Source organism: Ailuropoda melanoleuca, chromosome 4 (assembly GCF_002007445.2).
Source record: "Ailuropoda melanoleuca isolate Jingjing chromosome 4, ASM200744v2, whole genome shotgun sequence".
NCBI lineage: Eukaryota > Metazoa > Chordata > Mammalia > Carnivora > Ursidae > Ailuropoda > Ailuropoda melanoleuca.
Genome location: NC_048221.1, coordinates 119,018,238 through 119,033,464, shown reverse-complemented (window position 1 = coordinate 119,033,464; position 15,227 = coordinate 119,018,238). Strand labels below are relative to the sequence as shown.

General features: G+C 42.3%; 1 protein-coding gene and 1 long non-coding RNA gene across 16 annotated transcripts in view; one reads left to right on the top strand and one right to left on the bottom strand.

The window, feature by feature from the left end:
* Positions 1-1,720, bottom strand: part of LOC117802031 — a 43,279-nt gene extending 41,559 nt beyond the window's left edge. Inside the window, exon 1 of the long non-coding RNA XR_004625041.1 lies at positions 1,355-1,720. This is a non-coding gene — a long non-coding RNA (uncharacterized LOC117802031). The remainder of the gene's footprint in view (positions 1-1,354) is intronic.
* Positions 1,721-1,806: 86 nt separating this feature from the next.
* BIRC6 (baculoviral IAP repeat containing 6) overlaps positions 1,807-15,227 on the top strand; it is a 235,638-nt gene continuing 222,217 nt past the window's right edge. For 13 of the 15 annotated variants that reach the window (XM_034659673.1, XM_019803711.2, XM_019803710.2 and 10 more), the window contains exon 1: positions 1,814-2,179. In XM_034659673.1, coding sequence (XP_034515564.1) covers positions 1,855-2,179 — 325 coding nt within the window. In that variant the 5' untranslated portion in view covers positions 1,814-1,854. Of the gene's footprint in view, positions 2,180-15,227 lie in introns of all 15 variants that reach the window. The other 2 variants (XM_034659676.1, XR_004625038.1) reach the window with 2 other exon arrangements.

The window sequence follows — 15,227 nt, the reverse complement described above, 5'->3', positions numbered from 1 at the left end:
GCAGGAAGGTGGGAAGACAATTAACTTTCATAACTTTTCTTGAGCACCTACTTCATGTCAGATGCTATTCTACACATTTTACATGACTCTTAATCCTCTCAATAGCACTTTAGGTTTTAAGGAAGAATTTAGGCTTTCCAAGATAATGGAATGATCCCAAGAACATACAGTTCTGTATGCTGATTGTGGTGTGGCAATCTACACATGATAAAATGACAGAATTATACACACAACATTTAAATGTCAAATCCCTGCTTTTGATATTGTACTAAACTTACGTAACATAACTGTTGGGGAAACTGGGTAAATTGGACCCCTCTGTTCTACCTTGAGGAGTACTGGTCAGGTATTTTATAGAATTCCCTAAATTTGAGTTTGTCCAGTGGTTTTTTTTTTTTTTTTTAAGATTTTATTTATTTATTTGACAGAGAGAGCACAAGCAGGGTGTGTGGCAGGCAGAGGGAGAGGGAGAATTAGGCTCCCCACGGAGCAGGGAGCCTGATGTGGGACTCCATCCCAGGACCCGGGTATCATGACCTGAGCCACCCAGGTGCCCCAAGTCCAGTATTTTATTGTTTTTTTTTAAGAGAATTAATTTTTTAAATAATATTTTATTTATTTATTTGTCAGAGAGAGAGAGCACAAGCAGGGGGAGTGGCAGGCAGAGGGAGGAGCAGGCTCCCCGCTGAGCAAGGATTTCCCCATGGGGGACTTGATTCCAGGACCTCGGGATAATGACCTGAGCTGAAGGCAGAGGCTTAACCCCCTGTGCCCCACAGGTGTCCCAGTCCTGTGTTTGAGAGTTAGATAGGGATTATGGTTTTTGGGGAGGCAGACCACAGAGGTCTGTACTGTATTTGCAAGTGTGAATCTAATAATTATTTTTATTTTTAATTTTTAAAAACTATTTTTAAAGATTTTATTCTCTTGACAGGGAGAGAGCACAAATAGCGGGAGTGGCAGGCAGAGGGTAAAGAAGAAGCTCCCAACTGAGCAAGGTGCCCCATGTGGGTGATCCCCATCCTGGGAGCATGACCTGAGTGGAAGGCAGACGCTTAACGGACTGAGCCACCCAGGCGCCCCTAATAATTATTTTTAAAAATATGATTAGGAAGTTTACTCGACTACAGTTCTTTCTGGCCCCACAACACCCCCACACATCTATTAACAATTCACATAACTTGAGTTGTCTGGGATGTGGTTAAAGACACCAAACTAAATAATATACTTCCAGCACCTATCTGGCACTTCTGTTCAACAAAAAGATCTGGGAATGGTGGCGTGCAGCAGGCACGGGGTACTGAGGTCGTTTGGTTTCTCCCAATCCAGACCAGAGATTTTTCAGACTGCTTACTTGTAGACTAGAGCCACGGCCCAAATCCTGGGGTCTTCTTCCGGCCACAACCCAACAGCTGCGCACCGCCTGCAAGGAACCGTCCAGGCGAAGATGGAACCGCCGCAAAGGGCCTCAGCGCGACTCAGGTCTCGCCGGCCAGGGTCCCCGCCTAGCGGAAACACACGGAACCAAACCCCCACGGCCCGAGCTAGGGAGCGGGGCGGGGCCCAGGCAGCGGCCACTCCCCAGGCTCGGGAGAAAAAAAAAAAAACCGGGACGGTGCGGACGCGGTGCTGGCCAGACAAGGGGCGCGTGGCACGCACGAGCCCTTCCGCGCATGCTCCAGCCGCCCGCTGCCCGCCCCCTCCCTGGGTCCCGCCTCTTTCGCTCCCTCTCCCCCTCCCCCGCCAACCTCCCTTCGAGCTTGGCCCCTCCGGGCGCGCGGCCGACGTCCCGCGTGCGTGCCGGCGCCTGACTTCACTTCCGGCTAACGCGCTCCGCTTGCCCCCTGGCCCCGGATGGTGACTGGCGGTGGTGCTGCACCTCCCGGGACTGTCACTGAGCCGCTTCCCAGTGTGATTGTGCTGAGCGCAGGCCGGAAGATGGCGGCTGCGGCTGCGGCGGCCTCGGGCCCGGGCTGCTCCTCGGCGGCGGGGGCGGGAGCGGCCGGGGTCTCGGAGTGGCTGGTGCTGCGAGACGGCTGCATGCGCTGCGACGCCGACGGGCTGCACAGCCTCTCCTACCACCCGGCGCTCAACGCCATCCTAGCCGTCACCAGTCGCGGGACCATCAAAGTCATCGACGGCACCTCGGGGGCCACCCTGCAGGCCTCAGCGCTCAGCGGTGAGTGTGCGGCACGCCGGGCGGGGGCCGGGCCCGCCGCGGGAGGAGCAGGGCCCGCTGGATGCCGGGGAAGGAAGCCGCCCAGCCCCGGGGCTCGGTCTTCGGCGGAGGGGAAGCGGCGTGACGGGAATGGGGTGGCCGAGGGCAGGGCTGGGGGCTCAGGCCTGACTGTGAACCGAGGCCCGGAAGCTGGTGGAGGAGGACCGTGGGGCTTCGCTTTTTCAGCGGCGGCAGCTGGAAAGAAAAGACTGCCGGGTCGGGGAGTGGTGGGAGTTGCCTTTTGGGCCTTGAGCGTCCGGTGTAGGTGGTCCTCTGGGAGAGGTGAGGAGGCCTCGGAGCTCGGTACCTGAGAAGGCCAGGCCCCCGGGTCGGTTCTGGAGAAGGTGTCGCTGCTGCCTTCTGCTAGATCAGAGAGCGAACGGGTCGCCCGGTTGGTCCCGACGTGAGAGCCTGGTGGCCGGAGGCGAGTGTCGGAGCCGGCATCTAAGCCCTTCCCTCTGGTGGAGAGAAGCGGATACTCGGCTGTTCGTAGGACCCGCAGGTGCGGGGATGTACAGCGGGCTTCGCGCCGGGGGTGGGGGGGGGTGCGCCTGGAGTGGGGGTGGGGAGGGAAGTAGGCGGGCCGGCTGCCTGAACTGTTCCGTCGACGACTTTAGGACTCTGGCGGACGCCATGGAAGACTAGACCTTGTCCCCTAGCTCGGGGCTTCCAACTTCTACCCCCTAGTGATGAGAAACTCAGGACCTGCGGTGTATGAAATACAGATTCCTTTGGGTTCGTGATGAGGTGAAACTTCAGGCCCTCTCTCCTTGTTTTACCACAACGGGCCGAAAGTTAGCATTCAGAGGTATGTCTGAGTCTCGCCAGTGGAGGAGAACACTTCTGGGTGGTGTAAACGTTGTTCCAGGGACGGGACTTTATGCATTAGGTGAACTCTCTGTGTACTGGAGTGGAGTGTTTTGGAATTGCCCTGGCTAAGTTGTGTTTGGCTGAGATGACATTTCATTTGGGGTTAAATGATGTGTGGTTTAATATAGATGTTATAAATTGAGATTGAAAAGTTAGTATATGAGTGAGTTAGATTCGTGCTCAGAGGTGTATATGACTGCATTCAGCCAAGTAAATTAGTTATGTGGCTTAACAATTCACTTATATTTTAACAAACAAATAAGGAAAGGTCGTTATTTTAGTTTACTGTGTAACAAGGCAGTAAGAGTTAATAGCAATGTATGGATAGAAGGATGAGAGATTTAACTTTTATCGATGTGAGAGCTGTGAAAGAAATGGATTGTATATAGCTATGGAATATAAACCTGGATTATATCTAAGGTATGTCTAAGAGTAAGTTTTGGACTGTAGGCTTGTAATTTTTCTTTTCTTGGTTTAGGTAAAGGACAGGAGGGGTGTCCCAGATGTAACAATGAGTAGGAACTGCGATTTTGCCGTATCAACTTGTCACTATGTATGAGAGGGAGATACTAATTAGTAATTGGATATCTTTCCTCTTAAACTCACTTAAAATATTTCAAATACAGAAAGGTATAAAGAATAAGATGAACAACCACGTATGTCTGATTCTGTTCATGAAATAAAACATTGGAAAGTTGAAGCCTCCTGTCTCTTGGATTGTGTTCCTCCAGTCCTCCCCCCATGAACATTCTCTTTAATTTGGTTTTATTGTTTTCGCACATTTTTGTGTTTTTCAGTATATGCTTGTATCTTTAAACAATATCTAATACTGTCTTTCGTGATTTTAAACTTTGACCAATTGGTATCATAGTATATGTATTTGAATTTTTTATAAAAAGCCATATTAATGGAAGTTTTAAAATGGTTTTGATAGAAAGGAGTCTACTGGGGTGTTTTTATGCTTGGAGCCTATGTTTGAAAAAATGTGTATTAGAGTTTGTTATAAATGGTTGAGGAAATTGGACGTGTATGAATGTGTCTGTTATGAAAGGGAAGAAACTAGTCACTATAGTGGTAGATTTTTAAAGGGGAGGGTTTTAGGATTTTAACAGAAGATTAAGGGTACATGCCTATAACATCACTGATGTGGGATAACTTAGCTGGGATGTGTTGGGAAATTTGTTAATTAGGAAAGTGTGGGATTGGATACAGTTGCAGATGCCCATGCATTGAAGTTTGAGTATATGATTTAAAATCTGTGGAAAAGTTTATGGTAAACAGAAGGATTACAGAAAAGGTTTGAAAGTAGCAATGGGCAAAATCTGAAATGTTTTCATTTAATGAGAATTGCAGTTATTGATGATAATTACCAGAGGTTGTATAGAGTCTTATGTGTGTCATCTTTTCAGGTGATTGAGGAGGGAATGCTGCATTTTTTGTCTTGCCTGGAATATGTATGTGTTTTACATATTTATTTAGGAGGTTTGCTTTTAATGATTAATAGAGGGTGACAGTCCTATAAATAGAACGAGGAGAAGGTGCCAGTAGTGACCATGGTCCTAAGATGACCCCTCTTTGCAGTTAAGGGGCAAGGAGCACTTTCTTTTATATCCCAGAGGAAAGACATTTTTGTGTGAAGGGAAAGAGTGGTGTAACCATATACAGTTTTATTGGGTGGTAGAGTTGTGTGTATTCTGAATAGGTTCAGGTTATAAGGTTATTAGAGTAGATTGGAAATTGAAGGGTGGGAGCAGGACTTGGGTGTATATATATTCAGTTGGGTAGCAAAGGTGGTGAATTTTTGACTATGTCTGCTAGTATATATCTGTATCTGACATAAAATGTTTATAAATAAACTTTCACCAGGTTAAGAGCTATTAGAATAACATAGGTTAGGCAAGTATTTGCTCCCTTTTAGCGTTTAAGAGTTAAGAATTCGGAGTATCTAGGCTGATTCCTTGGCCTGGCATTCTTTGACTTCTGTGATTTGGTTTCTACCAGTCTCTGTAGTCTTATCTCCCTATTTAGTTTTGTGAACTGGTTCATTTGATTTCCTTTCCTAACTCGGTAGTTTTGCTTTTTCTTGGAACACACCAGTTCCCTCCAGACATATCTTAGCCATTTTTCAGGACCTAGAGCAGATCTTAACTTCCTGATACTTTTAATCTGAAGTGATTCACTGAACCCTTATGCACATGTTGTCCTCTTAATGTCTATTTTAGTAATTTGGCAACTTACTGTTTGCGGTATGTTTTCTGTTTTGAACTATTTAAATTCCATTTTATTTAGCTTTTTGTGAATATATGATGTCTATTTAATTATATTAAAACTCCTTGTGGGAAGGAACCTGTTCTCTTGTTTTTATCTCCTCCTTAGGATGCCCAGTACAAAATATTAATAAATATTTTTGAATTGTGTGTGTAGGTTAATGAGTATATTAAATGGATGCTTCCTTACATGTTAACTGGTAATAAACACCATTTTTTTCTCCTTTCTTTTCTAAAATTTTATTTTTTAGAGTAGTTTCAGGTTCATAGTAAAATTGAGCAGAAAGTCCAGAGTTCCTAGATACCTTCTACTCCTGTGCACACAAAACCTCTCTTCACTATCAATGTGTTTGTTACAATCAACGGTCCTGCATTAACACATCATCATCACCCAAGTCCATAGTGGACATTAGTGTTCACTTTTGGTGTTGTATCTTCTGTGGGTTCTGAAAAATGGGTATATCATACAGAATAGTTTCACTTTCATAAAAATCCTCTCTGTTCTGCCTGTTCACCTGTCCCTCTCTCCTATCCCCTGCCACTCCCTGATCTTTTGACTGTCTCTATAGTTTTGCCTTTTCTGGAATGTCATACAGTTGGAATTACACAGTCTTTTCAGTTTGGCTTCTTTCAGTTAGAAATATGCATTTAGGGGTGCCTGGGTGGCACAGTCCTTAAGCGTCTGCCTTCGGCTCAGGGCGTGATCCCAGCGTTCTGGGGTGGGCCCCACATTAGGCTCCTCCTTGAAAAAAAAAAAAAAGAAATATGCATTTAAGTTTTCCATGTCTTTTCATGGCTTGGTAGCTCATTTGCTTTTTAGCACTGAATAATATTCCATTGTCTGGATGGACCACAGTTCATTTACCCATTCACCTACTGAAGGACATCTTGGTTGCCTCCAGGTTTCAGCAGTTGGGAATAAAGCTGCTATAAATATTTGTGTGCAGGTTTTTGTGTGGACTTAAGTTTTTAGATCATTTGGATAAGTAGCAAGGAGCACAAACGTCAGATTGTGTGTTAGGGTTATGTTTAGTTTTGTACAAAACTGCCAAGCTATTTTCCAAAGCAGCTGTGCTATCTTGTTTTCCCAGTGGTAGTGATTGAGAGTTCCTGTTGCTCCACATCCTTCTCAGCATTTGATGTTTTTTGGTTTTGGATTGTGGCCATTCTAATAGGTGTGTAGTGGTATCTCATTGTTTTAATTTGCAATTCCCCAATGACCTATGATACTGAACATCTTTTCATAGCATAATTTGTGCAGTTTGGATTTTAAAAACCAAAAAAGCTGTACATATACCACTTGACCATATTGTTTATATTACTGAGAATGTTCCTTTCGTTAGCTATAGTTTGTTCCTGCAATTTAGCATAATAGGAAGGAGCCCGGTTTTGGAGACAGTTGGCTTAGGTTAAGATTCCAATTTCTGCATTCCCTCACCTCCCAATTTAACTAACCTTGACTACATTACTCAACATTTTTTTTTTAAGATTATTTATTTATTTATTTATTTGACAGAGAGACAGCCAGCGAAAGAGGGAACACAAGCAGGGGGAGTGGGAGAGGAAGAGGCAGGCTCCCAGCAGAGCAGGGAGCCCGATTCGGGGCTCGATCCCAGGATGCTCTATTGACTGAGCCAGCCATGTGCACCTATTCAGTATTTTCTTATTTAACTACTGGTGGTGTTTTCTCTTGATTTCTGAAATAGTGCCCTCCTCCCTTAAATGAGTACATTTTATATTGTTTGCTTTTTTAAGAAACTTTTTTGAGGGCATGTGGAAAGAGAATGGGTGTTTATATTTTAGGTATTCCTGAATATTGAATTTTATCTCACTAACTCAGTCTCTAAAGTTCTTGAACTTCAGCTTCAGGAAATTAAGATTAACATTTAATAGGATGGTTGTGTAGATTAAGTGGTAAGCATGTTTAAAGTGCCTAACACTGGTCAGCATATGTACACAGTGAATGTTAATTCTCTTAAGCCTCAGGGGTGCTTGCTATTGCCATGCTCCTCACTATTACTTTAAATATTCACTGATTTAGTGTTTATATACAGAGGACAGATAGATATCATTGAAATGTACGTGGAAATGTGAATGTTGGTGACAAATATTATCTGTTTGGATAAATGTCTTTCAGTGTATTGGTGTGGCTGAATGTCAGAATGAAGTTAAGACTTGTATTACTAGTTCTGTGTACACACAGATTGTTCATGTAGTATATGTACATAAGTAACTGAAGATGTATGTGTGTGGGTATTAATCATTAATGTTGTAGCATATGTGTAAAAGGAAATCATGTCTCTTCAGTTTTGAAGTGGGTTGCAGATTTCTGTCACCTTGAGGAAACGGCAAAGCTGCTCAGTGTTTTTAGACAAATAATCTAATTTCACATTTCTTTTTTTTTTTTTTTAAAGATTTTATTTATTTATTTGACAGAGATAGAGACAGCCAGCGAGAGGGAACACAAGCAGGGGGAGTGGGAGAGGAAGAAGCAGGCTCATAGCAGAGGAGCCTGATGTGGGGCTCGATCCCATATCGCCGGGATCATGCCCTGAGCCGAAGGCAGACGCTTAACCGCTGTGCCACCCAGGTGCCCCTAATTTCACATTTCTTTTCTTTTTTTTTTTTTTTAAAGATTTTATTTATTTATTTGACAGAGATAGAGANACAGAGATAGAGACAGCCAGCGAGAGAGGGAACACAAGCAGGGGGAGTGGGAGAGGAAGAAGCAGGCTCATAGTGGAGGAGCCTGATGTGGGGCTCGATCCCGTAACACCGGGATCACGCCCTGAGCCGAAGGCAGACGCTTAACCGCTGTGCCACCCAGGCGCCCCCCTAATTTCACATTTCTTTGTGAATATTTCCCTTTGACTTTGATTTGATTTGAGAAATTTGGACGGTGGTCGTAAGTGAGAAAAAGATCGCTGTGCTCTACTCCAGTTGCAATGGAGTTCAGATTGAGTGAATTTTCACTTCTTTATTTTTTGTTTGATATGAGCTTATTGTTCAGACTTAAAGCCCAGAGCTACCTTCTCCAAGAAGTCTTGGAGCATAGGAAACTAGTTAGGTTAGCCTGTGTGTTTCTCAAGAAATATATTTTTGGGATAAAACTCATAGTTATTATCACTTTGTTAAAGGTGGAAGATATTTTTTTTACTACTTCCGAATTAGGCTTGCATTAATTTGGATAAAATGTAAGATCTTCCTGTAGGTCTCAGTTTTGGAAATTGTAAATGATTCAGACCACTTCCTATTTCCTGACTTACCTTGGTTCAGGCACCCTTCCTAGTCTAAGTTATTCTTTTATGAAGATAATAAACACAGTGGAGATTTCAGTAGCCCTAGAAGATAGTTGTCTTCTGAATGCATCTGAGTTCTTTTTTTTTTTAATAAGATTTTATTTACTTATTTGACAGAGAGGGAGAGGGCACGTGCACAAGTGGGGGGAATGGCAGGCAGAGGGAGAGGTAGAAGCAGGCTCCCTGCTGGGGAGCCGGATGTGGGGCTCCATCCCAGGACTCTGGGATTATGACCTGAGCCAAAGGCAGATGTTTAACCAGCTGAGCCACCCAGGCGCCCCTGCATATGAGTTCTTTATAAAAAACTTAATTGGGCAGATCTCTTTGTGGGCTGAGTACAAACTTTATGTTGCAGTTGACTCACTTTAGTAATGCTATGTGATGACCTGCCTTATGTCAAAGATTTGCTGTTTTATTTATTTTTTAAGATTTTATTTTTTTAATTATATTTTAAGATTTATTTATTTACTTGAAGTGGGTGCGAAGGGGCAGAGGGAAAGGGAGAGAGAGTCTTAAACAGACTGTGCACGGAGCATGGAACCTGGCTCAGTCTCATGACCCTGAGATCACGACCTGAGCTGAAATCAAGAGTCGAATGCTTAAAAACCCAGGTGCCCATAAGATTTTATTTTTAAGTAATCTCTACCCAGCTTGGGGCTTGAACTCACAAACCTCAGATCAAGAGCGCATGCTGTACCAACCGAGCCAGCCAGGTGCCCCAATTTGCTGTTCTATTAGCAAAACATTTTCCCACAATTAGAGTGAATTTATATTAAAATTTAAAAAAATATTTTGCTCCGTTTTTAAGAGCCTCCAAATTTATCCAACTTTATTTACATTTACGTTCGAAGTTTTCCTACTTATTACGTGTTCAAAGATGTTTTTGCTCTAGCAAGAATTTGTCATAGTCTTTTAGTAGCTTTTTTTTTTTTTAAAGATTTTATTTATTTATTCGACAGACATAGAGACAGCCAGCGAGAGAGGGAACACAAGCAGGGGGAGTGGGAGAGGGAGAAGCAGGCTCATAGTGGAAGAACCTGATGTTGGGGCTCGATCCCATAACGCCGGGATCATGCCCTGAGTCGAAGGCAGACACTTAACCGCTGTGCCACCCAGGCGCCCCGTAGTAGTTTTAAACTTACTGAGAGTCACTATAAGAGATCAGCTTCTGGAGCCAGTTTGGGCTTAAATCTTGGTTCTATTTGATCTCAAAGTTCATTTCATAAAAAGAGGATAAAAGTAGTGTCTACCCCATAAGGTGGTTGTATATATATGTACTCTATAAGTGTTTTTTATTGCGTTTTTATTCTTTTGGTAGCAGTGGCTATTTAAATATAGTAAACATTTTTGCCATAGACATTTTGTTGAAATGGCAGTATTCTTCCAGTTTTCCATGTATGTGGTAATGTGACTGGGTGAAATCTAATGGACATAATCATAATAACTTTTGTATTATAGGAGAAATATAAACTATGTAAGTTAATTGATTTTGGACTTGAAATTGTTAAAAGAGGAAGGTAGTATGAAGAGCTAGTTGATTCATATTTATTTATACATTTGTTGAACACATGCTAGATGACCTGGGGGCACAAAATAATTAAGGCAACATTTTGGCCTTTGAATGGAAGTTTGCTGGTGTGTTTAGGTAAATCGTTTTAGTGTAATGTTATTATAAGTACTATAATATAGACATGCAGAATGCTGTGTGAGTACAGAGGAGGTAGTTTCTTCAACCTGAGGAAACAAAAGATTCTCAAAGGAGGTTGCTTTTATGATTCATTTTGGAAGATGAGATAGTGAGAGGGAATGTTATAGGGATCATCATCTTAAGCTAGGGTACTTGCTTATATGGAGACATTTTGGTCTTTCAGAACATGGTGAATTCAAGAAGTTTATGAAGGAAACCAGTTGGAGTTTAGAATGTGTGAGGGGATGTTTAGAGTTGAAGCTGAGAGATAAGCAAAGACAAGGTCATAATATGACCTTAATCTCACTTAAGGGGTGCCTGGGTGGCTCAGTTTGTTAAGCGTCTGCCTTCACCTGAGGTCATGATCCCAGGGTCCTGGGATCAAGCCCTGCAACGGGCTCCCTGCTCTTTGGGTGGTCTGCTGCTCCCTCTCCCTCTGCTGTTCCCCCTGCTTGTGCGCTCGTGCTCCCTCTCTCTCTCTGTCAAATAAATAAATAAAATCTAAAAAAAAAATTTTTTTTTTGCCTTGATGTCAGTGGTAGGGAGCTACTGTAGGTTATTACATATTCAGATTTGTTTTTAGAGATGTTTGAAATTAATGCCCAGGTGTGAGAAGTGATGAGAGCTTTGTATAAGTTAGTTTGAAAGGTAGGAATGATAATTTTTGGTGAATGTGGGTGTGAGAGAGATGGATAAGGTGGAAAGTACTCATGTATGGGTTCCTACTTTGGGTAACAGGGTGAATGGTATTTATTAACTGAAATAAGTAATACCAGACAGTGCGGTGAGTGGTTTTTGTTGGAGACGGTTGGGAAGCAAGAGGGAGATAGTGACATTGGTTGTGTTAATTTTAAGGCTCTTGAAGGATATTCAAGTAGAGATGTCCAGAAGGTTTTAGGAATTCAGAGTTGAAGTCTGAGGGTTTGGGAACACAGATAGGAAGACATTGGCAGTTAGAGAGAAAGCTGAGCCTAGTGGTTAAGGATATTTGTTCTGGAGCCAGACTGCATTTCAGTCCATGATTCGCTACTTATTATCTGTGCCCTTAGGCAAGATGCTTAACCTCTCTCTGCACACCTCACTCATTCGGTTATTGAAAAGGTTAAATAAACTGATAACACGTTAGGTCCTGCTTAATCCACCATAGGCACGCAATAAGTGTTACTTTTGGATTGGTGTTCTTAATTATATAGTTCAACTCAGCAGGTGTTTGTCTGCCATATGGGGATAATAAGATGAATTTAAAATCACCCCTGCCTCCCAATTTGGAAAACTTTTAGAAGAGCTGACACCTTGGCTCTTGAAAGGAGTTAGCCAGGTAGAGGGAACAGCATGAGCAGGAGGAGAGTCATGGAAGCATTTGTTACAAGCACGCTGGTATTAGAGTGCAGAGCACAAGGATGGGAGTGATGAGATAGCCTGATGATCTTGGATTTGGTCTCTGACCTATGGCTACCATATTTTTCAGTGTAAGAACTCCTAGTTTAAGGTAAAAAATTTAGGGACCTCTTATTACAGGAGCTATGTTTTTAGTTTCAGTTGAAAAAACACTGTGAAAGGCTGCTACTTTGAAGTAATTTTTATTTTAGACTTCTACTACATAATTTGAAAAATAATACAACACAGGGATGCCTAGGTGGCTCAGTCGGTTGAGCGTCCAACTCTTGATTTCGGCTCAGGTTATGATCTCATGGGTTGTGAGATTGAGAGCCCCATGGCAGGCTCCGCGCTGAGTGGGGGGTGTGCTTGAGAATTCTCTCCCTCAGCCCGTCCCCCCACTTGCACACCCACGTGCATTCTCTCACTCTATCTCTAAAATAAATAAATATATCTTTAAAAAACCCACTACAACACAGATACTTTGGCCTTTCCTCCCTGCTGATTCAGCTTTTAGATTTTTCCAGGGCAAATGAGTCTATTAAGGCTCTTCCATCTGCCCTCCAACTTCAAAAAACTTTTTATCTTCTAACTTGTTCTTTTTGTCTTTGTTTAATGCCCTCTTTATTTCTTTACTGTCTTTTTAGTGAGACTTGGGAGGGAGCAGAAGTAAACGTGCACCCAGTATAACTTTGTTGTTTAACTGGCAATTTGTAGTTGTAACCATACTTAAGTTGTTGAAAATTGGGTACTTTGTCTTTAGCAGTGTTGGCTGTAACTACAGGTAGACTATAAACAAGAACAGATTTCTTTAATACAGTTTGTAAGAACAGTGGGGAGTGGGCAGGAGGTACTGCCCATGGCCTTATGCCTTTGTCAAGATAACTTCTCAGAGTTAGTATCTTGAAAATGGGGTGGTAATTCTTTTTTTTTTTAAGTTACTTATTTTTATTTACTTATTTATTTTACATTTTTTTTTTTTTTTGTAAAGTAGGCTCCGTGTCCAGTGTGGGGTTTGAACTCACGACCCTGAGGTCAAGAGATGAATGCTCTGGGGCGCCTGGGTGGCTCAGTTGGTTAAGCATCTGCCTTCGGCTCAGGTCATGATCCCTGGGTTCTGGGATCCAGCCCTGAGTCAGGCTTCCTGCTGAGCAGGGAGTCTGCTTTTCCCTCTTCCTCTGCCTCTTTCCCTGGTTTGTGCTTTCTCTCTCTCAGATGAATAAATAAAATCTTAAAAAAAAAAAAAAAAGGAAAAAAGAGTTGAATGCTCTCCTGACTGGTAATTTTTGCCCAGATTACTTTATCATCTGATAATGTAGAAATGTTTTTGTAAACTGTAGCACCTCAAATGTGAAGGGAACAAAAAAGTTAAGACAAACTCCTTGGGGGGTGCTTGGGTGGCTCCAATTAAGTGTCTGTCTTTGGCTCGGGTCATGATCCCAGGGTCCTGGCATCTGGGTTCAAGTCCCGAGTTGGGCTCCCTGCTCAGTGGGGAGTCTGCTTCTCCCTCTCCCTCTAACCCCTTCCTCCACTTGTGCTTGCTCTCTGTCAAGTAAATTAATAAAATCTTTAAAAAAAAAAAAAGACAAACTCCTTGGGTATAAAAAAGGAGATAGTAGAGGGACAGATAACAAAAAGAATAAAGTAATGGCTGTGACAAGGATGGTGCTCCTGAAAGGAAGTAATTTTGATCTCATTTGAGTATTTAAATCAGGGATGTATATTATGCTTACTCTTTAGGGGAAATGATAGAAGTGTTAGAATGGGGCAGATAGGAATGTTTTCTTTGAGATTTATTGTGGGTGCCAAGAATTTAAGTTAAGATTTAAATTCATGATTTCTGTACTTTGATTTATGAAGTAGGAGAGAAGTAAGACTGCATAGGGCAGTGGGTTCTCAGCCTTGGTTGCTCATTAGAATCATCAGGGGAACTTTAAAAAAATATTCTGCTTGGGTCCCAGTTTTTTTTTTTTTTTTTTTTTTGATTTTATTTATTTGAAAGAGAGAGACCACCTACACACACGTGGGGGAGGAGGAAGAGTTGAGGTAGATGGAGAGAATCTCAAGCCGACTCCATGCTGAGCAAGGAGCCCCATATTGGGCTCTATCTATCTCACGACCCTGAGGTCATGACCTGAGCCAAAATCAAGAGTCAAATGCTTAACTGACAGCACCCAGGCGCCCCTTGAGTCCCAGAATTCTGACTTAAGTGGTCTGGACTGGAGCCCAGGCATACTTTTTTTTTTTTCCCTTTAAACAGAATGCCAGGTGATTCTAATGTGTACCTAGGTTTAGAGGTTCAAACCTTCATGAGTAAGTTTGATAAGCCTGGGATAAATGAGAGACAGGTTTCATTTGAATTGAATAGTATTCTATTTAGCCTTAATTTTTTGGGTAAGAAAAACCCTCCAAGTTAGTTTGTCTGCTATTAAAATCTACCTCATTGTGTTTTAAATTGTATTTAGTGACTATATAATGAAATATGCTTGTAAGCAGCAGGGATGTATCAAGGACCAAATTTCTGTTGGTTTCTCTTTTTGTTGTAATTCAGTTTTGGTTGATTTTTGAACCAGCTAAGTGCTCTGATACTTGTTCACCAAAATACCCCTACAGCCAAGGACAGTGACCTTATACTGGGGGCAGGAGTAAGGTAGGGGAAAATGGGGCTATGAAGGGTAGAGATGACTGGGGTTATCTGTACCAGATCAACTAGTTTCATGCCTGAACTGTCTTTGTTTCATGTGGTGTTAACAAACAAAACTATGAGAAAATTGTATTTTATCACCTTATAGTTTAGTTTTAATATATTAAAAAGTTCTTCAGAACCATAGAAAATGACTCATTTATTCAAAAACATATATTGTGTGTTAAGCACAGGTGTACACTAGTTAACAAAGTCCTTGCTTTGCTGGAGCTTATGGTTCAGTGGGAAGAGATGTATTTCACACACACTATAGCAAGTGGTGATAAATACTGGAAGAAATTAGAGCTGGTACGAGATGGTAATGGGCACATTTGTGCTGTGAGGTGGTCTGGGAGGATTTCTCTGAAGTGGCCTTGAGCAAAACCCCAGTAATGTGCGGAAGCAGCAGGGTGGATATCCGGGGAAGTTTCTGTTGGCCTGTTACTGTAGTATGCAAAAACAGCTAGACGGATTTTCATCATATTTGGATGGAATTTGACTTGGACTGACTTAAAATGTAGGCTATATGAGGAATGATGAAAGGTCTGTGTGACTTCTAGTCTGGATATATGTGCCTTCTGTATTCAACAGAGAACAGTAGTTTCAAATATGAGCTCCAAATAGAAACTAGTGGGGTATATGCTCCATATTATAGAATTGTATTGATTTATAGCTGAGTTCCTTTTCACATGGACAACTTTGTGTAGCAACAGGAATTTGTGTATAGATGGTTAGGGTTATCTTGAGCAATATCGGATAGGGAAGGTAGCTCCCAAATTTCACTTAATTATAGCCAGCTCAGAATCCTGAAGGAAGAATGAAACTG